At 31.0% G+C, this 11,981-nt stretch overlaps 1 protein-coding gene across 3 annotated transcripts in view; it reads right to left on the bottom strand.

Moving 5' to 3' along the window:
* Positions 1-11,024, bottom strand: part of LOC111636643 (flocculation protein FLO11-like) — a 93,831-nt gene extending 82,807 nt beyond the window's left edge. Inside the window, exons 1-7 of one of the 3 annotated variants that reach the window (XM_023381922.1) lie at positions 10,902-11,024; positions 10,454-10,706; positions 6,662-8,553; positions 6,379-6,513; positions 6,066-6,303; positions 5,796-5,999; positions 5,267-5,529 (exon numbers count right to left, since the gene is read on the bottom strand). In XM_023381922.1, coding sequence (XP_023237690.1) covers positions 5,504-5,529; positions 5,796-5,999; positions 6,066-6,303; positions 6,379-6,513; positions 6,662-8,553; positions 10,454-10,691 — 2,733 coding nt within the window. In that variant the 5' untranslated portion in view covers positions 10,692-10,706; positions 10,902-11,024 and the 3' untranslated portion in view covers positions 5,267-5,503. Of the gene's footprint in view, positions 1-5,266; positions 5,530-5,795; positions 6,000-6,065; positions 6,304-6,378; positions 6,570-6,661; positions 8,554-10,453; positions 10,707-10,901 lie in introns of those variants that run through there. The other 2 variants (XR_002758561.1, XM_023381923.1) reach the window with 2 other exon arrangements.
* Positions 11,025-11,981: the final 957 nt, after the last annotated feature.

The raw sequence follows: 11,981 nt of genomic DNA, 5'->3' as shown, positions 1-11,981 counted from the left end.
AATTATTTAACATTTTTTGTCCTTTCCTATTTGTTTTTGGCTACATTAAAGCATTTTTTTGAAAATATACAGTAAGGTTCCATATTACCACCCGATTTTCTCTAAGCCTACTTTCGGACTTTTTGTACAAAAGCCTTCAAAAATCATACTTATAATTACACTAGCGAAAAATCCAATTAGGAACATTTAGTTTAATAGTTACCAGTACTTTTCGCACAAAAAATGTGGGTGTAGTTACGATACCTTGTTTACAATTCACTAAAATGTAATTGGGGTTCCATAATACCACCTTCTCCTCTACACACGTGTGCTTTGCGCAGAGCCGTAACTAGGCAGGTGCAACAGGTGCACCCCGCACAGGGTCCAGTTGGAAGGGGGGCTTAAACTGTTGTTCACAAGAAATTATATGTTTAAATTTTAAACTTAAAAATATACATTACATTTCGCCTTACTTAGACCCTAGATGTCTGCTCACCAGTGTTTCCAACTGTGGCGACTTTTAGAGGGACGTAGTGAGGTAGCGAAGACCTCAGTCAAATCAGCCAAAAGTAGCGACTTTTGTTATTTTTAATTTATTTTTTGAGAAATTTGAATTTATGTTTATAGTTTTCAAATTTACAGATTTATCTCTATAGAGCTTTCTGGCAACTACTAATACTACTACGATATACAAAACTGTATTTCTAGATTTTTCTACAGTGTGCAGAGCTAGAAATCTGCAAAGTTAACATTTTGTAACAAAAATAAATCTGCCCGAGAAATTTTTAAAATTACTAAATTGAAAACGGTAACTCTCGAATAAAATCTCAGTCTCGAGGTTGTAAAAGGCGTGCAGAAATTCTGACATCCTTTTCTGCTTTGTAGTAGTACGCATATGTGGTGTATACCTAAACGGCGGATTAAGCGGTAAGCGAACTATGCGGGCGCGTAGGGCCCCGAAGGAGCTCCCGCTGTCTTTAAAATGCTACTGAAAAAGGAGATTGCGAAAACTGCGTTTTCACAATCACAACCTTTTTGCAGTACTTCCATGTATCTATATGTATCGAAGAGTTTTTTTTGGATATTTTTTAGTCCAAAAAAACGCTTCGATATATATAGATACATGGAAGTAATAAATGATATAGCTTTATGGCTAACAATATTAACAGATGCTGTTATTGATCATATTCTTAAAACAAACCAAAAAGTATAGAAAAGGGATTTCTTAATAAACGAAAAAAAAAAAGTTAAAATAATGGAAATAGATTAAACACCAGATGAAGGAAGTAACTTGACACCTGAAAAATTATTTAAAATACAGTACAAATTTCCAGTGTTCTTGACACTCTATTGTGTCAAATAGATTGGCGTTATGAAAAAATGAAAACTATCTGTGACGATTATTGCTTTCTCTGTGGCTCTTTACAATACACGAGTTTTCTGATTTAAAAAATTCGGCTGTAGATCTCGCTATTAAGGTAAACGCGCAGGTAGTAGACACTTCATGAGTAGTGGACACTTCGAACTTCAAATATGAGTAATAAGGTTGTAGATGACTTTACTGTTCAAACATACAAATCATTCAGTAGACAGAACATCTGCCTGCTAAATGATTTGTAGCCATCTACAACCTTATTACTCATATTTGAAGTTCAAAGTGTCCACTACTCATGCAGTGTCCACTACCGGTGCGTTTACCTTAAATATAGCAAAAATTTAAAAAAAGTACGAATTCACAAGTGAAATTGAAAGTTTTAATTTTGAAATAACAACTCTTATACAAAATATAGAAACTGCATCTCCGCTTAATATTCTACAGGTTCTTCATGATTTTGGTTTAATTGAGTCTTACCCAAATATCAATGTCGCTCTTCGAATATTTCTAACTCTTCCCGTTTCTATTGCTTCGTGCGAGAGAAGTTTTAGCAAGTTAAAATTAATAAAAAATTATTTAAGATCAACTATCGGACAAGAACGATTACCCATGCAGTACATGTAACAAGGAGCTAACATTTATAAAAGACAGTTAAAATTTGGTATCTGTTTAAGCCATGGCCATTATTATAGTTTCATAACAAATTAATAGAAAAAAAGTCCAGCAACAAGTTCCATAACTTTGCTGGCTATTATGTGATTATATTAAAAATATAACTTCTATATTAATAATAATAATATAATAATAAATAAAATTGTGTGTGGTGCCATCTGTTATTAAATTTAAAAATGACATTTTTATATTATTAATTATTATGAAATGGAAAAAAAATTAATTTTGAGGGTAGGAATGAGTTTTATGAAATTTTGTAAATGTTAATAATTAAGTAAAATCTTCATTCAGTTCAAACATATTTGAGATATGACACATGGCCTTATTCTATTTTCTCACCCCTCGATCTTTAACTACCAAAATTTAATAGCATCAATTACTTAATGAACAAATCTCCCTGCAAAATTTCCGAAATTTTCGACAAAAGTATAGGAGTTATTAAGCTTCAAACAGGTTGAACGAAATCGTGCCCCCCATACACACATTCATACATACAGAATTTACCTCCAATTTTTTTTTTCATTTCTGGACATTTGAAAGTGTCTGAATCCAAAAATGTAAAAAACATGGAGATCATCAGGATTCACAGTAATGACTACCCGCAAAGTAAAAAAGTCACTGACTATATAAAACATACATCTTATTGCTGAGAATTAATTTTACTGCATTAAACGAACGTTTTCAACTTGATCAACAGGTCATCTTCAAGTTATCAATTCTCTAAAACGTTTACAATCGTTCTATATTTTTCTAGGATGTTGGGATTTGGAACAAAAGTTATTGAAGGATTAATAAGTTCTTTCTCGGATCCTAGCAAAAAGAGGACGAAGAAAGATATGAACAAAAATGTCACTAAGTTCACATACACAGAAACATATTATGAAAGAAATTGCGGATTACAAATACACAATATTACTGAACAAAAAGGCTCCCACGGTTTATAAGTTGCTTTGGAATGGCCAACATATGATCAGGAAGGAAAAACAATCTGGCGTATACAAGATATCATATAAAGATGATCAATTAGGTTTGAACAAAGAGTATGTGGGTGTCACCACAAGAAACCTCAATAAAAGGCTTAAGGAGCATATGTACGTCATAAACAGTTTAAGAGAATTGATAACCTGACGATGATCTGTTGATGATGTTGAAAACGTTCGTTTAAAGTAATAAAATAGATTATCAGCAATAAGATGTATGTGTGTTATAATCAATGAGTCTGAATATATGTTGAAGTCACTAACTATATACTGTAAGGTCTCGTTTTATGCGGTGGATACGTTCTACAGAAAAGCGCATATAAAAAATTCGCATAAAAAAAGACTTTACTTGCCTTGAAAAAGTAAGGATACGTTCCGTAATTTTCTAAAATCGCATAAAACCAAAACAACGAGTTAAAATTAACTTAAAACCGCATAAAAAAGTTTGCAGAAATTAATAGAAATAGGCTGCTTAATAAATTACTTCGAATGTCTGAAAGAAATTCATATAAAAGCTTAAAATAAACTTGTATTCAAACTTAATTCAGTTTAGTTTATTGAAAAGTAATATACAAGGGGAATCCCCGAATTGCAAAAGCTCACTCTAAAAACAAATCACTGACATCTGGATGTGAAGAGTTAATTAAAACACCTTTAGTTCCTCGCCCGAGTTAACACGGGCAGGTTACATAGCGTTACATAAAACACGGTCCTTAAGGCTTTGATTTTTTTTTGAATTTTTGGAATGTTTTTTAAGTCTCTAAATTTTTTAAAAGTATTTTAAAATATACGGCCAGCTAGTGTTCACCCTCCTTTGAACCCTTGTCCTTCCCGCGACGTCTATGAGAATGCCCCGGGAAATCCAACTCCAGCTGTGTTCAAGGTCATCCAGATGTAAAGAATGACTCATCCATGTTAAATTTCACAGAAGGGCGAGACAAAGGAAGTTAAACTTTGAATCTTTTTCTTCAAAATTAACGCATTTCTTTCGTTTTTTTTTTCAGTTTAAGTATTTTTTATGTTTAATTACATTTATATCGAAAATTGTTAGGAACTAAAGCGATTAAGGTAGATCTAGCTGTCCTTTACATCCATAAACGTTATATGTCAGTGGAACAAATGGAGTGAGCTTTGAGCATTCCATGATTTTTGGAGACTGTCTATACGCGGGCTTCCTAAACAAGCCTATATGTATGTTTGTCCAAGAAATTTTTGGATGAAATACAAACCGCACAACTTGAAAATCGCATAAAAATAATCCGCATAAAAAGAGACCTTACAGTATACAGGAATAAGAGTATCCGATTTTCGGGGGTCGATTTCTCCGTCCCTCAAACATCTGAAGTAATTCCGAATATTTCGTTCGAAGGAAAATTGCTTTCTTAAGTAGTGTTCAAAATTTCAAAATTTTCTGCGATGTGGTTGCTAAAATATAAACAATTGAAAAGTGCAAAAATCGCCAAAAATACTCTATTTTCTTTTCCTCCTCTTTCTTTGTTTGGTACTGAAGACACTCGTAGAGAATAAACTACTGGATGTAGAAAGCTTAAATATTAAACATAAGCCTTTCTCGTTATCAGCAGTGGCCCACCAGTGTCCAAGCGGCCTTCGTACCCTGAACACTGGCAGTTCTAGTCATGGGTTCGCGGTTCGCTCGGACGGTCTGGCCATGTGGAAGTTTTCTGGGCTTTCTCCAGTCTGTAACGCTTAAATAGGGGCCGGTTTCCCTTAAAAGACCTCCCGGAAGGCATCCATCCTAGGCAAATCGCCCAAGTGTTGCGTTGCCATAACTAAACAAGCAAACACCGTTATCAGTGAGGAGCTGGAAAATCTTTCTAATCGATAGATCAAAGTTCACGAGTTTTGCACAGAGTTAATTCAATTTTACAGCTTAATTTTATGTTTAAAAATAAAATTGCATGAAAACTAATAAATTTTATTCAAAATGTTACTCAAAATTACAAAAACTGAAATTTATGCCAATTAAAACTTTTTAAAGCGGTGTATCGTAAGCCTCCATCGACAGCTTGTTCAGTATCCGAGCACCGATTGAATTGTATTATACGTTAAGACAAATTGGTTTTGTTTAATAATTGTATTATCTAGTTCGGAATTTTTTACCGATCGCCATACTTTTCCTCTGTTATATATAGGTTATCAGCTGAGAAAGTAAAAATTACATAGGATTATTACAGAAATTTTAAAATAATAAATGAAAGAAAATATTAAAACTTTTTTATTAATTTTTTTTATTGCAACTACTGTTTTAATATCAATACATAGTCTTAAGAAATGGGTAAAAACTTTACAATTTGCACGAAAAAAATTCGTTTGTTAAAACTGATATTTGACAAGAAAACTATATACATTTAGAAACAAACAATTTTTAAAATTTACATTGAAATTTTATACGTTAAAATAAATAAGTAATTAAAATATTTGAAGTTCTTCACTTTGTCAGCAGTCTTATGACGATAAATTCATATAATATCATGAATTATAACTCCAATTCCATTGGATATTCTGAAAAAAAAAAATGCAATTTTTGAAATGTCATTCTTCAAAAACGTATATTCAAGAATTGTTCAATGATTGAATCTATGAATATACGTTTTAAGAATATTTTTGGACAGTTTTAAAATTCGATTTTAAATTTAAATTCCTTAAATTAACAAGTAATGATTACAATAAATGTTTAAGAATCAATAGAAACGTGAACCATATTTTAGCAAGTAAAACTTTATAAACTAATATTCTTTTATGGTTTTAATTTAAAAATATTCAACTACCTGAGATGCAATCTTTTAGAATTGTAATTGGATCGTAACAATAACTCAGAATATTTATATTTTGAATGAATTCCACGACAGAATTAAGGCAATTACTGATATTTTCGACTTCTTTTCTCACTGTTCTACGCATTCCTTCTGGGATTCCTGCTGTTTCTATATTATTCCTGAAGTTTGATATGCATTCGTCAGCATCTTCATCATCTAACAAAGAAAACAAACTGCATTATTTAATATCATGTGATTAATGCATATATTGAAATTTCTTACCTTGTTCCAAAAAAATTAAAGCCTTTAAATGAAACATTGAGAGTCCGATCATAAATATTTTCATAACATTTATCACAGGCACCAAATGTTCGCTTACAGTTTCTAAAAATTCCTTAACACCTGTCTCTTCGTGTGAAAGTTCAAACAATGGAAAATTAAATTCTTTATTAGATTTTCGATAATAACGAGGAAAATCGATTAATGCCAATTTGAGTAAATTCCTCCGCGCCATCCTTATCTTTAAAAGGAAGAAAGAGTATATTACGAATAGAATTTTGATAAAAATTATTTGTATAATTAAAGCAATCTTAACTATTTGTGATAATTTCAAATCTTGTAGAAAATTATTGGACAACAAAATTTCTTCCATATTCATTACCAGCACAGAATTCAGCAACCATATTAATTTATTGTTACCTTCTTCGTTATTCATATTTTCTGCAAACATCTGATGTATAAAGTTAATTTTTCAGTAGATTTAATGAATAAGAAATTCGCTAACAACTAAAAAAGGATTATTATTATTATTATTATTAAAAAACAAAAAAAAGTCTATAAAAGTTTTATATAATTATGAGAAAAAAGTATATCAGTACCTCTAAAGATTCTTCAAGGAGTTTATCAGAGAAGAATTTTGATTTCGGTGGCTTAAGTCTTCCTATTCCTTTGCGAACGGCACCTGTACTTTCATTTATGAAGAAATATTTGTCATAATCTAAATTGTGCTGTTGTTCTTGTTGGACTGATTCAGGAATTGTTAAAGAAAAAGTAGGATCTACTAAAGCTATTTTAGAAAAGCGTTCGGCATATTCTAAATCATTTTGAATTGACAATGCAGCAGTTTTTTCGGATGTTTCACGAATATGATAGACAAAATCTTCGTAACTATGCATATATGGGTTAGCTTCTGATACCATGTTAAAATTTTCTTCGAAAATAGTAGAATATGAAGTTTCTGCTTTAGCAGTATACCAGGGAGGAGAAGCAGCATCCTTCACCGCCAAAGGAGAAGAAGAAGAAGCAGAAGCAGCAGCACCATCCAAAAAAGTTATATATTCACTTCGTGTTGAGTCAAGAGGAGAAGAAACTTTCTTTTTGTTGCTAAATTCAGGTGAGATGTTAGGTGGGGTTTTATATATGATTGGACTAGTGGGAGGGGTTTTAAATTCAGACATAGGTGAGACGGAGAAAAGTGTTCCTTGTTCGTAAAAAATTTCTGAAAACCTGCTACTAACGACAGAAGCTTCTGGTTTATTATTGGTACTAGAAATATAAGTTTCTCGTTTCTCTCTAGGCGGAGTGAAAAATTCTGATTTATAGCTATCCACAGTACTACTAGTAGAAGGTTGAAGTTCAGATGACTTAGAGAAAATAACTTTCTTTTCGGGTTCAATTGTATTCAGGCTAGCAGTTGAAAGTACTACTTTATCAATAGTTGTATTAGGTCTGGGAGAGAGAATTAATTTTTGATTTTCATGTTCACTTAGAGTCGCATAAGGAAGCGTGTTTTGCAGTTCATAATCAGCTTCTGCTAAATCGATACCATCAAATGCTTTAATTATAGCAAGTTCTGTTTCATAGCTAGCTTCAAAGGGAGTGCAACTACTACTGTGCTTTCCAGACTTTATCTCTGAATACTTTGTGTTACTTTTAGTGATAGGTGAATCGGTTGAAGCTTTCAACCCCTGCTCAACTACGTCTACAGTTATAACGTCCAGTTTATTTTTTCTTTCTTTTTCGATGAGATTTTTATTGATTTCTTTACTTTTACCCAAACTTTTTTCAAACACACGTTTCGACTGGAGATTATTGTCTTTTGGACATTTATTGTTATTCATTTGTAATGCTTTTTCCTCCGTTTTTCTTGGATTCGTCATACGCGATATTAGCGATTCATATTGGAGTTTCCTAGAAAGCACAGTAGATTGTGATATATTCCGAGTAGGAGTTTCATCATCTGGTTTGACGTTTGATATCTTTTTCATATCAGATTCATCTTCAGCTCCTTCACCTGTCTTTGTAATAGTGTCTAATATTTCTCTTCTACCCTTATTTGAACAGACAAAGCTGGCAGGTTTTAATTTGGATTTTGCCTTAAACAGATCTTCAAGTTGAATTTTAGGAACCGTTGCATTATGTGTTTTATTTAAACTTATATTATCGGTTGTTTTCGAGCCAGGATCATCTTTATGTACAGTTGAAATAGTACAAACTTCTTTTTGTTGCGGGGCTTCACTCGAACTCGAAGCTCCGAGTTTATCTACGCTAGAATCTCTTGAAACATCTGTTTCAGATTTATATTTAGCTTCGAACTGACTTTTAATTTTACTGACTTCCCATTTATGAACAGTTGTACTTAAATGTAATGTATCAATTTTTGTTCTTTCTTCGCTGGTACCAGCTTTGGCCATGGTTTCCAGGCTGGAATCAGATTTGCTAAACGGCACAACTTTCATAGTTTTCAAATCACTGTAACACAAATTCTGTCCTAAAATAATCCAAAATAGAATTACAATTAAATTTTCATTTTTAATTAAGTAAAACAATTTAGCAGAAAAATTTTTTACAGTATTACAATCATTCCTTTTCTCAAAAAAGAGCATCATTAAAATTATAACGCAAAGCCGCGAAGTAAAAAAAAAAAAAAATAGAAATATATCATCATCACTAATGGCAATAAAGAAATTTTATATCACAGTGAACTATGAAGTTCAGTTTAAATAGCATTTACTTCTTCGGTTTGTTATAACAGAGGGAAAGTATGGCGATTTTACAAAAAATGATCCAAAGATTTTAAATTTTTGGGATCAGGACATCTCAGAAATGGTGAGAAATGCAAAAAAATTCGAAGGTAATTTCTGTATGTATAAATGTTGTGTGCGCGCATGTTGCGCGATTTTATTAACTCTGTTTAAAGCTCAATAACTCCTGTATTTTTGTCGAAAATTTCTGAAATCTTGCAGAGAGGTTTGTATGGTAGGAGATTGGTGCTATTACATTTTGCAGATTAAAGGTCGACGGGGTGGGGAGATAATGGGAATCGGTATATCATGAGTATGGTCGATTTAATAAAGAGTAAAATCGCCATTAGCATTTACAATTTTTTAAAAATAAAGTCCATTCCTATCCTCAAAATTAAGCTTTTTGCCGTTTTATAATATTAAAAGTAAAATTTTAAATAACTATTTTAAAATTAAATTAAATCTAATCATTCTTATATATCCAATTTCGCTAATCATTTAAGGCATAGAAATAATATTTCTGTTACTTTTTAAACGCATTTAAAGTTCTACATGCAACGTTCTATAATTTCAATCGTATCAAGAATACCACGTTCCATTCGAGCATATTTCAATTTCGTTCGAAAAATTCGATTAGTCAAGATAAGACCTAAGACGAACTACGAAATTGGTCGAAAATCACGAAACACGGTCGAAAAATGTAAAAATTTTGAGTGTGGTCATTTTTGACCAAACTCTGTTATATATAACAACCGGGAAAGTAAAAGAGGGACTCGTTTATTTTACGTTTAAAGCCATGTTATCAGATTCTTACAAAATTTTACTCTAATTTTTTTCTATATATATATCTTTTAAACTACATACGCATGCAAAGTTGTAACTAGATCGGAAGTTGGATTATGGGGTGAAAATTGAGTTACAAATTGTATCTGGACAACAAAGAGATAGAGCGCAGAAACTTAACAAAAAGAAACACAATAGACGTAATAATGATTTTAACAAATACTCTTGTTCGACATTCCTAGTAGTCGAACAGAAAGTTCAGGGAACCATTAGGATAATTGATAATTCTCAATTATACTAGGATAAAAATTTGGATAATAACAAACTTAAAAAGGGGACGAATCCGTTAAATTATGATTATTGTTTTAAGTGGAGATTTTTAAAATTTTTAAAAAGACTACGAGAGTTAAAATGATTGTGCTTCACCATCTATTATATTGATAATTCAATTTTTAATAGCAACTCATGTTATTAGTTATAAACGTTAGTTCAGTGTAACAATTTTGAGAATTTTATGTACTTTTAAAAAGAAATCAACAGAAAATATTAATTAATTAATTAAGAAAAAAATGTTTAATTCTTGATGAAACGAAACGATCAACTTTACAATGTAATACAACAATCGTTTTGAAATAGTTGATTAAAATTATCACGACTCATCAGTAGAAGACATCAAAGTTCTCTTTTTTTTCAAATTCCTTAACATTAAACTATAAAGTATGTGTTGTTTTAAATTTGTGGGAAAAATTATTGTTGATCTTTACCAGATTCAAGAACTTTATAATTGACACACCAACTCATTCTAAAATTCTTCATTGAATAATAGAAACCAGATATGATTGATATTTACAATACAGTACTTACCAACATCTTTTGCAGATTGAGACCTCGTCAAAATGATAACAGGATTCTTTCTATTAAAACTTTCGTATCGTTTTATTCGTTCTTTGACCGAATATGTTAATTCGGGAATATCTATACCTTTAGATGGCATCTGCGTTAGACTGAAATTCGTGTTCCCTTGTTTACGCCGTGGAGAAGTTCGAGAGCCATCATCAGATTTCTTCTTGTTTCCTTTCTTAGTTGGCGGTTTGCTATCCATTTTAGATTTTTAGTACTATAATAAATATTAAATATATTAAGAAAATAATTTATATTAAGAAAAATTCATTCTTGTGAGTATCAGTTTTATTCTTAGACACGCCAATAATACTTTTTTAATCTTATTACATAATCATTTCACGTGAAAATTCAATAATTATCTGTAAAAAAATTATATAAAATTTGTAAAATACAAGAATAATTAACTTACTGTTAAAATTCAATAATATCTTCCTTGTAAATTTCGTGACAATTCCAAAAATTTGTTGTTGATTCGAAATTCTAATGCACTTTGATTCAATGAATCTTTCTGTAAAGCATCGTACTTTCGTAACGATTCTTAAAATATTTATAGTTATTTTAAAATTATTTCTCACTATTTTTATTTGATAATTAGTATATTGTTTAAAAGTATAAAAAATATTTTTACACCAATTATACTATATATCGAATAATTTAATTTGCATATATGTAACCGGTTTATTAAATAAATGAAATGTATGTATTTATGCACTTTAAAATGATTATTATATTTATGTACACGTATTTCTAGTTTTTATATCTTGTAATTAAATTAATTTTAATAACTGAAAAATATAAAACTTTAGTTAATAGAATAGATCTTATTTACGACTTGACAAACACACGGCCATAATCGTCGTGTGAACAGAAGTGAAGTGATTTGATCAGTCCCTACAAAATCGTCATCTATACTAATATTATAAAGAGGTAATGTTTGTAAGTATGTATGTATGTAAGTTTGTTTGCAGCAGGTAATCTCCGAAACTACTCATCCGATTTCAAAAATTCTTTCACCAATATTTAGAATGGAACTTCAGGGTGGACATAGTCTGTATATCATTCCGTTAAACATTCATATAAATTAAAATATATAATCTAGGTTAAGGCTTTTATGTCCAACAGATGGCACTACGAGTACGACGCCCTAAGTTTGCTTTTCTGTGCGGCATTATGCTTTTCTGTGAAAATGAACTAAAGAAGATAATCTTCTATCTATCTATATAAATAAAAATGTAATGTTCGTTTGTTCCTACCGATTCCTTTGAAATTTTGACACAACACTGCATTCGAATACGCACGTGTTTTTATATAATATAGCCTACATGTCGAAATTCAACCCCACTGAAGGGAGATGGTTAGGATTAAGGCTTACCGTAAAGAACTCTGCTTCTATTTATACTATTTTAGATGCGGTTTTTTGCGTTTTAATAGGGTACGTCAACAGAATGTACACTAAGAAAAAATTTTTCGAAAAATTCTCCCCCCCACG

The sequence above is a fragment of the Centruroides sculpturatus genome, unplaced genomic scaffold (genome assembly GCF_000671375.1).
Source record: "Centruroides sculpturatus isolate CEXI.00-Female unplaced genomic scaffold, Cexi_2.0 scaffold685, whole genome shotgun sequence".
Taxonomy (NCBI): Eukaryota; Metazoa; Arthropoda; class Arachnida; order Scorpiones; family Buthidae; genus Centruroides; species Centruroides sculpturatus.
This window is presented reverse-complemented; position numbering and strand designations above follow the sequence as displayed.